The 18,446-nt window shown below is 48.2% G+C and overlaps 1 protein-coding gene across 4 annotated transcripts in view; it reads right to left on the minus strand.

Moving 5' to 3' along the window:
• Positions 1 to 1,601: 1,601 nt before the first annotated feature.
• IRF2 (interferon regulatory factor 2) overlaps positions 1,602 to 18,446 on the minus strand; it is an 82,728-nt gene continuing 65,883 nt past the window's right edge. For all 4 annotated transcript variants that reach the window (XM_043454108.1, XM_043454109.1, XM_043454110.1 and 1 more), the window contains exons 7-9: positions 12,520 to 12,684; positions 4,312 to 4,358; positions 1,602 to 3,017 (exon numbers count right to left, since the gene is read on the minus strand). In XM_043454108.1, coding sequence (XP_043310043.1) covers positions 2,709 to 3,017; positions 4,312 to 4,358; positions 12,520 to 12,684 — 521 coding nt within the window. In that variant the 3' untranslated portion in view covers positions 1,602 to 2,708. The remainder of the gene's footprint in view (positions 3,018 to 4,311; positions 4,359 to 12,519; positions 12,685 to 18,446) is intronic.

The raw sequence follows: 18,446 nt of genomic DNA on the forward strand, positions 1-18,446 counted from the left end.
GGCCCCTCAGGGGTGCATTTCCAGTTCTCGTCATCTCTCACCTGCTGAGATGCTGCCTGTCTGGTCACAACGGTGTCGGCAGAAGCACACGGAGCGGCCTCTGGGCCCTGCAGAGCTGCCGAGAGGCCTGGAAGAGAGTTGGGGGGGCTCCCTCTGTGTTTGGAAGAGAGAAAGGGGTCAAGAGGATCTCCCCTTTGCCCTTTGATCTCCAGGCCACGTGATCGAGAACCGCCTTCTGCTACTGGTTTTTAACTGATTCTAAAGCAGGGTGGCTGAGTAGAAGGATTTAGATACAAGTTGCAAAGAACTGGACCTGTTTGTCCAGAACCTGGGAGAAGGCGAGGTCTTCAGCGAAGGGCACGGGGCCGAGGAGGACGGGCGCCCCTCCTCCCTCTGGCTTCTCCTCGCGCCGAGATTGCAGAGGCTTTTCGTGAAGGGGAGGTAAACCCACTGTCACCTGGGTGCTCCTCATGGGAGCAGCCAACCGTCCAGCCTGGCATTTCAGCCACAGCACAGCAACCAGTAACATGCTTCAGCTCATTTTTTGTTCAGGGCTGGGTAATTTTATGGCCACTAATTCTATCTGCAGCCACACACAGAGGGAGGCATAAAATTAGCCCTTTGTCCTTTCACTGAAGGAACCTTTTCAAATATTAACCCAGCAATCTCCTGCACAAGCCCCAGAGCTAACAGGGAGGGGGCCGAGGCTCCATAGGTTGATTTTACGGACACTGTGGAAGCGTGAGGGGGGAGCCCGGTGGCTTCCCCGAGGTCACAGACTCGGTGGTGGAGTCTGGGATTCTGGAATTCACATTTCTCACTCGAAACGATATGCCCCAAGTTCTGAGGGCAGGGCCTTGGGCTGAGGCCCCAGGTCTTAGAAAGAAGACTGAGCTGGGAGGAATTCAACAAATATCTCCTGTTACCAAAAATGTCTATCCGTGAGCTTGGGATGTGACATAAATACATAATTTTAATCATATGTTTAAGAACAAGAAAAACGCAGATGTGTGTGTGGAATTTGCTAACAGTAGAGAGCAGTGGAAAAGGGGAGAAGACTCCCTCCATAATCACACCAGCCTCGGACACTTACTACCTGTGAGGCTTTGCATAAAGGCATTTTCCTTTTCAGTCTCCATTTCTTCCCTGTGAAATGGAGATAAATCTCTATCCTGTGCACAACCTTGATGAGTGAAGAGGTGAAATCGTCATGTAAGACAACACTCAGCACAGGATCCAGCTCCGGGCGAACAACCAGCAAAGGAAGGCATCCGTATCCTCAGGGCTCTCCAGGTGGCTCAGATCGAAAAGAATCTGCCTGCAATGCAGGATACCTGTGTTCGATCCCTGGGTTGGGAAGATCCCTGGAGACGCACCTGGCAACCCACTACAGTATGCTTGCCTGGAGAATCTCATGAACAGAGAAGCCTGGTGGGTTACACTCCATAGGGTCACAAAGAGCTGGACATGACTGAATGATTTACACAAAGGAAAAGGAAAGGGGGAAAGTTCCAGTCCGCCAGAAGAAATGATACCCCTGCCAGTCCTGTCCCATGACTGTCCTCTAAGGTACACACAGACAAAGCCAGGCGTGATGCCCATTAAAAATTTAACTATATATCATATTCATTTATTATCAATCCACAGGATAATTTGATTGCTACATGAGCTCATAAAAGCTTTTCACCTTTACAAAATTAAAAAAAAAATGTGCCACAAGGATGTAATAACTGCCGATAAACAAGAAAAGGAATCTTAAAATTATAAATTTGCTGTAGAAAAGATAAAAAACAATTATATTTTCTTTAGAATTTTACCTTGAATAAAATATTCCCCTGTATAAAAAATAAAAAAGCTTGCTCTGGTTAGAATTAGAGTATTTTTGTCTTCAAATCTGAGAATTTGCATAATCTTTCCATGATAGTTTTCCTTTGTACCGCGTGGCATTCAAGCATAGCAGATTAGAAAGATTTTCTTTTGCTGTTTTTTTTTTTTAAAGCAGTCTTTTAAAATGGGACATCGGTGGAGAAGTTCATTGTCTTCTTCTCCTCCTCGGGGATGTGGAACATGGCCTTTGAGGGGAGGAAGAGGAGGAAAGAAAATGAATGGGAGAGGGGGGAGGGGAGGGGATGAAGGGAAAGAGATGGGAAGGGAAGGGATGAAGGGCCAGGGGTGGGAGGGGAGGAGGGAAGAAGGCTAGGGAAGGGGATGCTGACTGTGCTGTGAAACAGAGCAGGATCACAAGAAGGTCTATCTGTAAGTGCTTTTAAGATAAGGTGCAGAAGCAGACTGCAACGTCGCTAGTACTGCCCTATGTACATATTCACAAGAATAAAAAATTCCAGCTAGTTCACATTTTCTCCTCCGTGTGGAGGCATCCATTCCACCATGCTGGCCTTGACCACAGGCAACGCAGCACCTCACTGCCCGTATGGGGGTTGGTCCTATGACGTCCTTGAACTTGAGGGAGCAGCCCTGGGAGATCCAGCAGGCTCTAGAGATAACGCGTCTATCAAGAAGCTGGAGTCCTGAGTTAAAAAGAAGCTCCAGTACTGGAGTTGGACACAGCAATCAATGTTCTATTTTGTCAAGGCTTTTTCCCTTAAGATTCGTCTAAAACAGGTGTCAGAGAGAAAAATAAAATACAAACAAACGATAAAGACAAAGCCAAGAAATCCCGACAACCACCAGGGGAAGTCGCAGGCTTATTAATAGCTCTTGACGCGGGCCTGGGTGATGTCTGACGTCTTCTTGATGACGCTGGCCCGGGTCTCCCGGTCCGGGCGGCTGCTGCTGGGCGTGGGGCTCATGGGGGGGGCGAGGGGGAGGTCTGGGAATGGGGGCCAGGAGCTGTTGTAAGGCACGGGGCAGCTCTCCTCCTTGATGGTGACCTGGAGGTCGGGCTTGTTGGACGTGACGAAGGTGGCCATGCTGGGCAGCAGGTATGTGTTCCGTGGCCCCATGTTGCTGAGGTACTGTTTGCCTTCAATGTTCCTCTTCCGCCAGTGTGGCCGACCCTTGCAAAGAAAAGAACGATGACAGGTATTTCCTCTGCCCTTTCTCCAATGGCTTTTTAAAACACGGCTCCTTCTCCCCACGGTTAAGTGTCTGAACTTAAGAGGCGTGGAATAAACGAGAAGCTGAGTGACTCCACATCCTTGAACTGAGAGCTATCCCCAGCCACACATGCCCCCAAAACACGGTTTCTCTTCCCCTCCCTTTTTTTTAATCATCAATGCCCATCGCCCACCTCCCAGAAATCTAGCCGAGACTATTCTATGAAGGCAGGAAAACGAGGCAGCAGCTTGGTTTCTGGTTCCTCTCTAACGCCAGCTGCCTGGCCTGATTGTTAGGAAGCCCTGGGCCAGGATGGCTGGTGCGAGAGGGCGACCAGGTCTTCACAATGGCCCCACCGGACCCCTGAGTCCAGCTGCGTTTTTCAGAGGGAGGCAAGTGAGGTGCTCAGTAATAGACAGGGAATGCCCCTGGATCGCTTTCAGATGGGTGCAGTTCAGAGCTCCAGCGTGCTGCCAACAGCTGGCTCGAAGGTGCGGGCGCCATTCAGGGAAGAACCTAGAATTCTGACCTTGAAGAAACAGGGTCTGAATGTGTGCAAGCATCTGCACCTACTGTCTTTTCAGAATTCCTGGGCTATCCTTGGAAGCAGTGCGCACCCTGGGAAATCGCTAATTCAAACAACCGCTAGGCAGTCTGTCCGTAACTGACTCCAATGCAGACACAAGGCAGGCTTCAGAGGAATGCTTTCGCTCACCGTCAGAGCTTTGCCTGCCATTGTCAGAGCCTAGCCAGGCGAAGGAGAACAGGAGAGGGACTCAGAATCCAACTGAACACGCACTTGGCCAGTGGGCATGGATCGCGGGTGGCAGGGACTCTAGGGACCTGGAGAGCGGCTCCTGCTTAAAGCGCTTCCTGACATTGACCTCTCATCACTGCCCGGGGCCACCTGGACCTTCTGTTGCTGCTCGCGGAGTTGGATGTTTATGGCGCTAAGAACATCAGCGTTTCCTGACTTTTCCTGCCATCACAGCCTCCTTTCTTACTGAGCCCTTGCCTTCAGTTCCCAAAGCCTCGTTTTGTAAGTTGAAATCCAAAAGCACTGTCAATTTTACGTTATGTATATTTCACCACCACCACCACCACCACCAAAAAAAGAAAAAAAAAAATGCCGCAAATGAAACTCATGATCAAAAGAAAAGAACCTTCACTAGCCACGAGGAAACCACCGTGCTGCTTGGGAAGGCTCTGTCCCAGCGCCTGCTGGCGACAGCCGCCCCGCCAGGCCATGCTTACCTCCGAGCTCTCTTCGTCACTGGGCACGCTATCGGTAGTTTCGCTTTCTGTTCACAGAGAGAAAAACACAGGCCCATCATTCCTGCCGCTCAAACCGTTTGGAGGCTCAGGCAGTGTTTTAAAAAATTATACATATATCAGCAACTTTTTCTTCCAAAGAGAAGTGGGTCACTAAACTCATAACCTCCGTCCCCTGTGCTCAGGTCAAATGCGTGCACCTAGGAGGTGCCGGAGCAGAATTGGATTTCTCTAGTTCTGCCCCGTCGCAGGAAAGGTTGAGGGTGGAGGGGTGGCTCATTTTCCCAGGGCCAGGCTACGTTGATTCATGGTCTCTGCTTCCCGGGGTGGGGTGCTGGGCCCCCGGGCGCCTGTCTGCCCCCCTGGTCCACTGCCAGCTCCCGCTTCTGCGTCAGGCCCTTTCCTTGAGGCTGCTCCATCCAGGCCCCACTGGATGGCAGCTGGTCCATTTAAATCCCAGCCCAGTCTCCCCAGGTCCCTCCCTTCCAGCCCAGTCTCCTCCCAGCCCCTCAGTGCTGATATCCTGGATGGATAAAGGAGTTTATCTTCCCCCTGGCTTGCTGTGGATGCACAGATTCTGGGGGTGGGGGTGGGGTCCTGTGAGCCTCAGTAAACTGCCGTGTTTACCTCCTCGTGGGGTTCCCTCCTCCAGAGGGCAGGCGGGGCCCGTGACTTGCTCTGAAACCTACAGAACATGGCAGAGGCGACGGGCTGTATGCGATCACATTACGTAAGTCTGAAACCCCGTCTAACCAGGTGACGACCTCCCTGGCTGGCCTTGAGGGGGCAGGCCACCACGGCAGGGAGGCACCCGGACAGACAACCAAGGGGCTGCTTCCAGCCAACAGCCAGCAAGAAGCTGAGGCCCTCAGGCTGAAAACTTGCCAGGAACTACATTCCGCCCCACACGGTGTGAGCCTGGAAGCAGACCCTCCCAGATCCCATCCTCAGATGCGACAGCCGCCCGGGCCCAGAACTAGACTGCGGGTCTCATGCAGAGAATGCCCGGAGCCGAAGACCGAAGCCAAGTCACGCCTGCTCTCCTGACCCTCAGCAACTGTGGGATGATAAAGTGTGTTGTGTTCAGGCACTAAGTTTGTAGTTATAGGCAGCAAGAGACAACCAACTCAGTCACCACCCTGATTCAGCCTGCCGGCTCTGAGAGACAGAGCAAGTGACCTGACTTCACGGAGGCACAGTTTTCCCCATCTGTAAAATGGGAATAGAAGCACTTTCTAAAGAGGATGTCGTGCTCAGCCCGGGGCCTGGCACACAGCCCACATCCAGTGAATACTGGGGTGCCTTTGTTCTGAGCTCACTAGCCTCCTGCAACACTGGATCTGTACCACATACTAGGGGAACAGAATCAGGCAACAGCTAGAGGTGACATCACCCGTGCACAGAATACAAGATTATTTTTTTTTTCAAGTCATTTACCAGTGTTCTTTAAAAAAAAAAAAAATTTTTTTTAATTTATTTATTTTTGGCTGGGCTGGGTCTTCATTGCTGTGCGGACTTTTCTCTAGTTGCAGCGGCTACTCCCCAGGTGAGGTGCGTGGGCTTCTCGTTGCGGGGGCTTCTCTCGTTGCAGAGCACTTGCTCCAGGTGTGCTCCAAACTTCAGTAGCTGCCATTCCTGGGCTCTAGAGCACAGGCTGGGTAGCTGTGGTGCACAGGCTTAGTCGCTCTGAGGCATGTGGGATCTACCTGGGCCAGGGATCAAACCTGAGTTTCCTGCATCGGCAGGTATTAGTCTATTCTTCACCATTGAGTCACCAGGGAAGCCCCAAGATTTCTTTTTAAGTAAAAATAATTTAAAAAAAATTTTTTTTAAGCAAACTACTTTTGATTTTTTTTTTTAAGTAAAAAAATTTTAAGTGTTTCAAATGCAAAATTGATGGCATGCAGTTTTTCAGGGTTCACTGCATCGAGAAATGAATGCACAGAAGGGAGAACTTCCAAAAGACAGGGACCCTTAGAGGTCACCCTCGGGGTCACTCACTTTGCAGACAAGGTCTGCAGGGAAGCCGTATCAGTGAATGTTTACGGAGCTAGTGAGCTGTGGGCCTGCACTTTGCCTGCAGGTCTCGTTCAATCTCTCAAGGACCCTAAGTCAGGAAGCAGGTCCTGTCACCCCACCCCACCCTCACTGGGCAGAAGATCTTGGGTGCTCTTGCGGCTTCCAGCCCTTTCACTCCAAACCTACAGAGGCCCTGGCCTCCAGCCTCCAGCCTTGCTGGTGGCATGCTGTGACCAGGTAGCGCCCCCAGCCCACACAGAGCCCTTCCAACCACACAGAGCACCAGTCCTAGACCAGCCCCCTCCATGAACTAAAGGCTAGGGAACAAACGGACAAACTGAGGCACAGAATCATTCTTCAAATGAAGAAGCCGAAAGTGACGACACGGAGCCCAACCTGGGGCCTCTGAGCACCGTTCTCGGTGACTGTACTTTGGTGACGTCACCCGGGTGTAAGCCATCGCAGAGGACTGACCATCTGCAGCCAGAAAACCGGCCCGTCCAGCAGGGGCAGCAGACCCTCTTTATCGGGGCAAACCAGCAACGCCAGGCACAAGAGACCCTTCCCTACAAAAACACATTATTGTAAAGACAACAGCAAGGGAAAGGCCCCTCCTGGCTTAATCTTCCAGCTAGCCCAGGACTCCGAAGAGGAGACAGAAATCAGTGACTGCCACTCCCAAGAAAAAAGGCGGAACAGAGATGTTGAGAAACCAGCCCAAGTGTGGTGGTCTGAGTCAGCACAGGAAGGGAAGACAGACCAGCCTTCTGGTCCCCGGGCCCCGGGCCCCGAGGCTCTCCTGCAGCTCCGACCTCCCACGAAACTTCAAGATCCCCTTTCCGTTTTGAGCGTTAGCTTCTTAGGGCTCCAAAGTCAAGGTTTCTCTTCCTTTCCTGTAGGTCCAGCCCTTCCAATTCCTCCTAAACACCCTCCAGAAATACTTCATCTTCTGTTCCTGTCCCCTTCAAATAAACACAGGATACCACCAGGCTTGTTGGAAATGGGCAAAAACCAGCAGGGGATTGAATCACCAAGGCAGGAGGGGTTGGGATGCAGTCTCTGGGAAGACTCTGTGGTGGGACCTGGCATGACTGTGAACGGGATCAGAATGTCATCCACCTGTAAGTACAACTTCAGGGAAACTGCTGGAGCCAAGAGGAGACACAAATGCTCCGAACTTCTGTTTTCAGCTGACACAAGCATTAGCAGAAGAGCATCATATCTAAAGGAAGGTCAATTCCCTCTGAAGCAGTTTTGAAGAATCTCCACATTAGCAAACTGAGATTTCTAACTTTTTTTTTTAAGTATTTTTTTGGATGCTCTGCACGGCATGTGGGATCCTAGTTCCTGGACAAAGGATCAAACCCCTGCCCCTTGCATTGGAAGTGTGCAGTTTTAACCACTGGACCATCAGGGAAGTCCCTGATTATTCTAGTTTTTAGTATTTAAAAGAACGGCCTTGAGTGCCTTCAGCTTAGGAGCAAAAGATGCTTGAAGCCCCAGCCTGAGGATCTCAAACCCTTCTCTCTAGAAGAACAGCGGTACTTCCAACGACTCCTGGGTCACTGGCTCAAAGTGCTTTGTTGGGGGCCACGCATACCTATCTTCCTCTGTTTTCTTGGGTTTTACTTCACCACTGGTATTTTCACAGAACTAACAAGTTCACGGCAGCTGCCGCTTCCAGATCAATGTTGCTGCTGACACATCAATATGAGTTGTTTTAGTTTTCCTTTTCATTAGTTTCATTTTGGTTTTTTTTTATTTGCTTTGAGTAAAATGGAATAAAAAAAAAATTGGGAGTTGCCTCCTAAGCACGGTCTGAGTAAGTTGCAGTGTTTACAGAGTAATAGCAGGTACCTAAGCAGTTTGATTTATCTTTCTGATCTCCGTTTCCCCAGAAGCAACCGGGGTGAGAGGGAAGGGGGAGGTTTGGGTGCTTCCTTCAGGACCTGCAGTTTTACAGTGATCCTAGTCTTAGGCTTACTCTCCACGTAGCCCAGTTTCTTTCTTTCCTTCTTTTTTTTGCTCTATTTTTTGGCTATGTGACCTGGCATGCAGGATCTTAGTTTGCTGACCAGGGATCAAACCTATGCCCCTTGCAGTGGAAGCATGGAGTCTTAACCACTGGACCGCCAGGGGAGTCCCCTTAGCCCAGTTTTTATTGTCAGACCATCTTAGGAACATAATCTGGAAGGAGACAACATGTCTTCCGTCACGGCCCTTTTGCACAATGACATCTTGGTACATTTTCTGGAAGACTTGTTCAACAAGTTTTATTAGTAAGATTGACAAGGATTTTTTTCCCTCAATCACTTCCTCAATGACTTTCACTACAAGTCTCAATGAAAAGGTTCAAATCAGAGCCCTCTTTAAAAAAAAAATTTATTTCTGTATTTGGCTGCGTCAGGTCTTAGCTGTGGCATGTGGGATCCTTTGTTACGGGATGCGGGCTTCTCTCCAGTTGCAGCACACAGGCTTAGTTGCTCCACAGCATGTGGAATCTTAGTTCCCCGACCAGGGATCAAACCTGCATCCCATGCATTGGAAGGCAGATTCTTAACCACTGGACCACCAGGGAAGTCCTTCAAACCAGAGTCCTCTTAAAGCACTTTTATTTTTGCTGCACCCAACAAAACACACACCTTCTCTGGTTTCCGGAAGGACCCAAAGTCTTTTCTGCTGGTGACTGATCTCCCTTCTCTCAGTTATCACAAATCAACCCTCTGTCTTCTGTCTTCTTCTCCATCCTCTCATCCAGCCTATCCCCCAACACTACTGTGATTTCTCTTACTAAACCACCAACAACATAATAAATGATCCCTGTTCACACACCGGGATGTTTAAAAATAAAAAGGACTCTTCTCTAGAGTTTCCAAAGGTTGGGCTTTGGGACATCCCTCCCCAGAATGAAGTTTCATGAATCCAACTAGAATTCCATGCTGTCTTCAAACAACATAATGCAAGTGTGTGTGCTCGGTAGTTAAGTCATGTGCAGCTCCTTTGCGACCCCATGGACTGCAGTCCACCAGGCTCCTCTGTCCATGGGATTTCCCAGGCAAGAATACTGAAGTGGGTTGCCATTTCCTCCTCCAGGAACTCTTCCCAATCCACGGGTTGAACCCATGTCTCCTGCACTACAGGTAGATTATTTACCGCTGAGCCACTAAGGAAGCCCACAGTGCAAGTATGTCCGTCCACTCAAAGAAACTGTCCCTTTTCTTGCTCAACAGCATATTTAGACCACAGAGAAGACCGACTTGCAACAGTGAATGTGATTTTTGTAATACTACTGGGATTCTATTTCAATGATCAGTAGGGAGGGAAAAAATAGCAAACAACTGCCTCCAAATACCAGTTTCCTAAATGAATGAAAGTGGTTAGAGAAGGCTGAAATTCACTTGAATAGTCCAAACAAAGGGACCCTGTCATGGAAAACAGGCAAACAGCCTATTTTTTTTTTTGTGGAGACCATCAAGTTTAAAAAGGAATACAACCAAGAAGCTGTCTTTCCTAGCAGCAAGCTATGGAATTCCTGACTGAAAGATTTTAGCTACCCATGGTCAGTAACAGATAAGTTTCTGGTGTGTCGTGGGTTCTAGAAAAGTAGTAGTGATGACTTATCTTGGCTCTATCCAATAAGCTTCCCCGCAAAGGGTTCTGGAGAATTCAGACAGTGAAAACAATGGAAAGAAATAAAGGCCAGGCTGAAACACCAGGCTCCAAGCAAACCCCCGCTGCCTGCCAGCCTGGCACTAAAACCCTTCTTTTCAAATCTTGCAAATGTCCTGAAAAGGGTAATGACATTTTCATTTCTCTCTGCATGAATCAGCTGTTCTTGGGATTCTTCTGTGAAGGCAAAATGCTACTGCTGGCAGAACAGCAAGAAGAGGCCCTTCCAGAATCCCCAAGAACACTTCAGAAAACTCTTACTCAACAGATAAATAGAAAAGTCGATTCTAAAGTGCTAACCCCTTTTTAAAAAAAAAAAAAAAAAAAGGAATTAATAATGCCTGCAGTGCATGATACAGAGGAAAGTCACACATTTTCAGCCACGGTCAGGGAAACAAAAGCCAAATGACTGAGTGTTTCAGGTTCCAGTTATCTCCACTGTAAAAGCAGGGCATAAACATTTGGCCCTGCCTCCTTTGGTTGGCCCTTGAGATCCTGGAATGTGGACTGCTCTGAATGGCTGAGCCCCACGAGTTCCCGCAGGGCAGCGTTGCAGTGCAAGGGCCAAGAACAGCATCAGCCACGCGTGGGTCCCACTGTGCCACAGGTTGTCCATCTCTGGACACATTGCTTCACCCCAGCAGCCTTAGATACTTAATTTTTAAAGACAGAATAATGACAGTACCCAGGGTTATTCTCCTGACAATTAAATAAGCCAGTCAACATCAAGCAGTTCGCATAGTTTCCAGGGCACAATGAACACGCCACAAACAGTATCGTTATAGTTCCTATTACAGGGACTGGTACACACAGGAGTTCAAACTATGTTTCATGAATAAATAACTGATGACAAGCTTAGCCTGTTTGGCAGATTATAGGCTTCTTGTAGCCAAGGTTGCTTCTCACTTTCCTTTTATGTTTGAGGCACAAAAGAAAGTCAGGACCTTGAGGACATTCTGTGAAGTGAAATAAACCAGTCACCAATGAACCAATAGTGTATGATTGCACTTATACGAGGCACAAAGAGTAGCCAAATGCAGAGAGACAGAAAGTAAAAGGGGGACTTCCAAGGGGCTGGGGGGAGGGGCATGGGGAGTTACTGTATATCGGGCACCGAGTTTCAGTTTCATAAGGTGAAAGGGTTCTAAAGATGGATGGGGTGCTCCTTGCACAACACTGTTAAGGCGCTGAATGCCATTTCAATGTGCACTTAAAAAGGGCTGAAGTGGGGGGACGTCCCTGGCGGTCCAGTGGTTAAGACTGAGCTTCCACAGCAGGGGGCATGGGTTCCATCCCTGCTCGAGGAACCAAGATCTCACAGGGCACACAGCATGCCCCTCCCCCTCCAAAAGTAAATGTTATACTATGGATATTTTACAATTGAAAAAAATTAAGGTGACATGAAAGCAAATTGGGGTTCAGGAAACAGAAAGCTAATTTTGGGGCTGCTAATGTACAAACAATGTGTCACATGAATCCACCTAATTCTGAAGCCGACTCTGTGCCAGTCACTGGGGTGGTGCCCAGATTGAAGGACATGCTACTTGGCAGCACATAAAGAGCACTGGGAAGAATTCCTGACCCGAGCAACTGTGGTTACCCGTCAGAGGACGTCCTCTTTTTACCTGTAATATCTGCAAGGAATAACTCTAACTCAGACCTTACATTTCATAACTATAACTGAGTACCAAAAAGTCAAGAGGAGATCATCAGAAGGAGGGTATGATGTAATGCTGGTGGGGGAAGGGAGCCACCACTTCATCCTCTAAAGATGGGAGAGCCTGCTGAATCTGGTCCTAACCCTGGGACATCGCGGCCAATTTCTTCCAGTCTGGGGACATTCCCTGGGAAGTTCAAAATGCCCAATGAGAAGCTTTGCTAAATTGAAAAAAGAAGCAGAACCTACGTGGAGATGACAAGGAAACTTGGCAGAACGACAGAATGGAACGTGGGGTCTGCAGGTTCAGTTCAAGTTCTGAGCCAAACACTTACTGGCCTGGAGCAATTCCTTCACTTCCGATGAAGGAACTGGAAGAGGTGATCCCTAAGGTCCTATCCAGGTGGGACAAACTCAGATTCCATGAAAAACACCCTTACAAATTTCTGATAATGTGTGCAAATAAAACAGACGCAGATGAACTATTATACTGGCCCAAACTTTCATCCTGGTTTTTCTGTAACATCTTGCTGTAACATCTATAAAATTGAACACAATTCCCCACCCCCCCCACCCAAAGAAATCTTCTTATCCATTAGTCATGTGTGAACATGTTACGGGTAATCAAGAGAAATGTTGTGACCAAGACTTGGACCTGAGAACGAAAGTGTCTAAGAAGACGTTGGTTGAGAACATTAAAGCCAGAATAATTCCAGCCAGAGTAATCCTCAGGACGGAGGAGAGGTTCTCTGCTGTGTTGGTGAAGTGGGTGACCTTAGACTAAAGGACCTCCCCGCCTTGTTCCCCGTTCAGTGGCAGAGTTTCTGACCCACCCAGCCCCTTACCTGCGTAGGAAGACACGGGGGAGATCTGCAACGGGTAGAGCTCACTCATGCTGACCGGCTGCTCATCACTCTCGGTGGTCACCTCCACAACTTGGCAGATGTCCGGGGGATTAGTGACAATCTCTTGATCCTCATAGGTGCCGTCCAGATGTGACTGTCCTACGACTTTAAAGAAAAGATGGCCATCATGTGCCACCATCACCAGCCTATACCATCCTGGCATGCACTCTCAAGAGAGAAAAGCTCCCCCGAGACAGCCCAAGAGTTGGAGTCCCAGTTATCAAATGTCATCTGCCATGAAATAAGAACAAGCCTTTGCTTTGGGTTAATGTCCGGGGAGAAGCAGCTTGCCAATAACCTGGCTGCCCAGGGCTATTTCTAGCGTGCCTGCCAACGGTGCTCACGTGTGGCCGCATCCCAAACTCAACCCGCTCATGGCCAAGGCTGCAGGAACAGGGGCCGCATCCAGACCAAGCCCCAGGGAGTGAGAGGGAAACGGTGCTTCCAACCCGACCCGTTTCTCTTCTCTGCTCCTCCTCTAAAGGATGCGGCTGTGCTAGTTTCTGGGTCCTGGGATCCAGAGAGCTTATCAAACTTTAATAGAGAGGAAGGACCACCAAAACCCACCCTGTTGCGTCAGGTCTAGCTGTGGGATGCTCTGTTCATACTCTCCACCCGCTTCCTCCTCTGCAGGCAGAGGGTGTCACATCAGAACGATTGAAAAGACTGCCTTCCCAGTTCTAACACACCTTTGCAGCATCAGCTCCTCCAAACACTGACAAGATGAATTTTGACGACCTGGGCTCTGAATCCTGCCTCAATCTTTTTTTAAATCAAACTTTTCAGTCTGAGATCACTGGAGATTCACATGCAGGTGTAAGAGATAATACAGAGATCCTGCACGCCCTTTGCCATGCATCCTCCAATGGTAACACCTTATAAAACCATCGTACAGTATCAGGATATTGACATTGATAATCTATGCGTCTCGTTCAGATTTCCGTGTTTCACCTGTACTCCTGTGTGTGTGTGCATGTGTACTTAGTTCTGGCAATTTCATTACACACGTGGTTCCACATAGCCACCACCACAGTCAAAACACCTAACCGTCTCATCATTACAAACATCTTCTGTAACCGTATCCACCATCCTTCAGCCTCCTCCCCTTGTCTCTAACCCCTGACATCCGCTCATGTGTTTCCTATTTCTATAATTTTTGTCATTTCAAGCATGCCTCACAGATGAACTCACACAGTAACCTTTTGAGATGGGCTGTTTTCACTCAGCATAATTCCCTGGAGATTCATCCAAGTTGTTGTGTTTATCCATAGTTGGTTACTTCACACTGTTGAGTAATATTCCATGACATGGATGTACCACGGTCTGTTTTTATTCACCCACTGAAGGATTTATAGTATGTTCCATTCTTTGGCTATTATAAATAAGGCTGCTATGACCATTCATGCATAGTTTTTACCTGAACATAAGTATCCATCTCTGGGACAAAGACACAGGAGTGCAATTGCTGGATCACATGGTAATTAGATGTTTAGTTTTACAAAAAACTGCCAAAGTAGCGTACAGAACGGCTATACCACTTTACATTCCCACCAGCAATGTATGAATGAGCTCACTTATGCACATTTTCACCAGATTTTGGTGTCATCACTACTTTTTGACTTTACTCATTCGGATACATGTTGGTGATACCTCATTGTGGTTTTAATCTGAATGCCCCTAATGCCCTGTCCCACTTTCAAACAGAGCAGACCATATACTTCTGTTGGCAACTGATTGGATAGACTATACCTGGAAACTGGCACCCATAAGCAAATGGGACCGACGTTTTCCCAAGGGCCTCTCTCAAAGCACTCCGGACCCACAATCAATGTTTTGCTCGTGCGTGTTACTTTAACATTTCAACACACGAGAATGTCAGGGAAAAAGCATCACTATCCAGTTATAAATGAAGACACTCGGGCACAGAGAAGTGCAGTGGCTGTCCGAAGTCACTCGGCTTGGATTCTGGGCAGTGCTCTGCATCCCTGGCCACCTGGAAAAGGTTCAGGTTAGGCGGGAAGGCAGCCACACTCCAGTCTCCTGGAGAAGTTATTAGCATGATGGGCCAGTTCTTGTTTTCACTGCTCCAAGTATTTTGATTACTTAAGTATTTCTGTTTATACACTGGTTTCTGTTTGAACTGCCTGGGCAACGAGGGGTGATGAAATGACCAGCACAAGGTAGGGAGAACATAACCCAATTTCTATTCAGGGGAGGTTTTAGAAGGGAGTGAGAATCCATGGATTTTCTAGCAAAGAAAAGAAAGGCGCCGAAGAAGCCGGGAAAGGAGATTTGGGGATGTGATAACAGCCTCCACAAAGTCACGGCAGACAGAATGGAATGGAAATTGGATGCCACCAAGGTTTCCCTGGGGTGGGGCGTGGGGGGCATAAAATTAAAGAAGAGGAGGGCAGGCTAAATATGGCAGGCAGACTCCCAAATTCTTATTTTATCCTTTGGATGATCCTACTCCGGCCTGAGAACATCCATTATGCTGCTCGGCAGACACAGACTGAGCGCTGACACTGACCTCTCAAGTTTCTTCTGCCTCTTCTCCCAAGGAAAATAAGACGGCAGGAAAACGAGATGGGGTCTTCCCTTTCACAAACCGGGGGGTGGATATAAAAACCAAAGAAGTTGTGTCTGTGCCTGCGTGTGTGTGTGTGTGTGAGAGATCTTACATGCTAAGATCTTTTATAAATTTGATTTAAATCAAGTCCACTTTAACTTCCAATCCTCCAAAATTCCTTTCTCCCTTGCACTGTCATTCCTGGGAGTATAAACAATGGTGGCCGTTCAAACATCTTCCTAACGGCATCCCTTTGTTCTGACCAGGAATTCTCTCCCTCAAGGTTTTTCCCCAGAAGGCCCAACTCAGTCATTGAACTGACAAGAGATTTCTGGAGCATCTTCTTTGTACAAGGCCTGGCTGTCTGGTCCTAGGAGGAGACGAGGAAGGACAGTCTAGTCCAGGATCTGGTTTGTGAGAAGTCCAGCGGGGCTGGAGGCCAGCACGCAATGATCCAGAGAATAAGCCAAGGACAGTCATGAAAATGAACAGAAAGCGGAGGGCCCGTGATGCAAGTTCAGGAAGTGGAATATTTTTTTCCAGTTCCAGGAAATCAAAGGCTTCAGTGAGCGGGAGGGGAGAAGGGGAGGGTGAACGGCAGGCAGGAGTCAGATGCCTCTGCTTTTGGGGGGCCTTTTCCTGCCCCCCCAAGAACAGAGCTGCCCTCTCCTTCCTGTGGGCCCCTCACTCGCTGTCCCCGAGGCTCGGCCAAAACGACAATGTGACACGATCTCGGGACGTGTCCTGACTTTCGGCCTCGCGTGGCCCGTTAATTCTCTGTCTCTTTATTAAACTCTGTATTCGTGCATGTCACCTCCCAACCACGCCATGGCTCCCGAGAGAGCTGAGAACCTGCACAAGGACTTTGTGTCTCGAGTCACAGCACACGTTTGTGGCTTGGACCACAGAGCGGCTGGATGACTCTGCTGAGCAAAGAGATGAATAACCAGAGCAAGGCTCCCAGGCGGGAGCCAGAGGCCTGCGGGAGTTCAGGACCATTTGTGAGTACCGGATGGAACAATGGATGTCTTCTAGAGAATTTCAGGACTCCTGGCAGGTGGGATTTAAAAAATCTAGCTGAAGTGATAAAGACAGAGCAGCCACAGCTGCCAGGGGCTTGCAGGAAGGACAGAAAACATTTGGGAGTGAGGAAAGTGACCTATGTCTTAAATATAGGGGTGGTCACCCCACTGAGGACATCCGTCAAAATTCATAGAGCTGCACGCCTTTAAGGGGGGCTGCTTTTACTGTATTTCACTTAATATACATGCTTTCAGATCAAAAGGAGATAAGCACCTCTAATTCAATTTTTAAGTGTATCCTGAATACCAGTGACAAGGAGAGAAAAGTAAGTTTTTGCTTTCTGGGCTACATCTGGTACCCAGTTAGTATGAGTCCACGATGTTTAAGGCCAAGCATCGCCCTGAGAGTGTGTGGCTTTGTGCTTGGGACAGGGATGACCGCTGCTCTCTATCTGAACATGACTAAGGACACTTCAGAAACTTCCCAACTTGTAAGTCACAAGTCCAAGAGAGAAGCAGGGAGGTCCCACACACCTGAGATGCTCTCTGGATAGGCTTTACGTACCAGCCTTGATCAACCTCTCTCTCTTTACCCATCTAAGAGACAGATGGGAACTGATTTCCCTGAATCACCAAACTTTGCCCCCAGGGGACCATACAGACAGTGCCTCTGATTCCTGAGGAGTGAAAAGCCACAAGAAGAGCAAAGTGAGCAATCTGCTCAAGCAGCGGTACCCAGTTTCATGGAAGATGATTTTTCCAAGAACCTGGGGGTGGGAGTTTGGGGACAATTCAAGTGCACTACATTTATTGTGCACTTTATCTCTATTATTACTGCATCATCTCAGCCTCAGATCATCAGGCATTAGACCCCAGAGGTTGGGGACCCTTGTGCTACAGCGCGTAAGGACAGGGGTGGGAGCCCTCTAGGTGTCAGATGATCCTGATAACCAATAAGAACAAAACCTAACACCTTCTGGGCCCTGAAGTTTGTCTTCCCCACCATGAGTGATCACCTATAAGACCGTTACAACTCCATGGGGAAAATACAATTATCACCCTATCTTACACAGGCAGAAAAACATCGTGGAGAATCAAATAGCTAACAGAGCGTTCAAGGGTCAGACAGCTGGTTAAGTGGCAGTCTCGGGATAGAAATTCAGCTTTCCCTCTCCAGTGCTCAGCAGCACCGTCTCCTGAAAGAAAGAGTTAAAGAAGTTCAAACTGAGCCACCCAGGGTTTTCTGAGCTCCTCTTAGGAGAAAAATTTCAAATCTCACCTTAATAAAACTCTGGGCTCATAACCAATAGTGAAATTGCTTTTCAACAGTTCTATATTGGGTGCCAAGGAAATTTTCGAATGGTTAGAGGAGCAAGGAATCCACTAAGCTCCTCTAGCTTATGAAGGTCAGCACATCAGGAAAAGAGACACCCGCAGGAATGTAATTTTATCGGGACCTCGTCGCTGAGACTTACAACAATATTATTCATGGCTCGCTACTGATGAGCCTGTTTGATTCCTTAAAAGGTCATTCTCACTTTATTAACAACTGTTGACTTAATGCAGGGCTCCACCCGAGAAAGTAGTTGCCCCCATGCCTCAGAGAAAGATCTTAAAAGTAGACTACTAGGAATGGGAAAGTTCTTTGAAGGTGGGTTGGTCCTACCACTTGGCAGCTGAAAAAAAGCTGAAAACCAGGGAGGTCAGCTAAATTGTCAAGGTCACTCAGGCAGCTGCAGGGTCCAGCTGAAGGCATAGAAAAGCAGGCCATTTGCAAGCTACCACGGAGAGAAATTTCTCTGACCTCATCTGAAGTTTGAGAACTTAAACTGTGAATACCAGTCCTGATGACATAACACAGATAGAGAAAACTTCTCTTAATCAAATCTATTTTAATATGATTTTGATAATATCACAATCATAATATCATTTTACCATCTTCTAACCACATTTTGGGCTTCCCTGGTGGTTCAGCTGGGAAAGAATCCACCTGCAATGTGGGAGACCTGGGTTCGATCCCTGCATTGGGAAGATCCCCTGGAGAAGGGAAAGGCTACCCACTCCAGTATTCTGGCCTGGAGAATCCCATGGACTGTATAGTCCATGGGGTCGGAAAGAGTCGGACACGACTGAGAGACTTTAACTTCACTTTTCAACCACACAGTGATTTCTGGTGATACCCATTGGACGCTCGCAACAATCCTGTGAGGTGGGCAGGATCAGTTTTATCATTTCTGCTTTAGACATGAGGAAATTTGAGTCTCAGAGAAGTTAGG

Source organism: Cervus canadensis, chromosome 31 (genome assembly GCF_019320065.1).
Source record: "Cervus canadensis isolate Bull #8, Minnesota chromosome 31, ASM1932006v1, whole genome shotgun sequence".
In the NCBI taxonomy this organism is placed as follows: domain Eukaryota; kingdom Metazoa; phylum Chordata; class Mammalia; order Artiodactyla; family Cervidae; genus Cervus; species Cervus canadensis.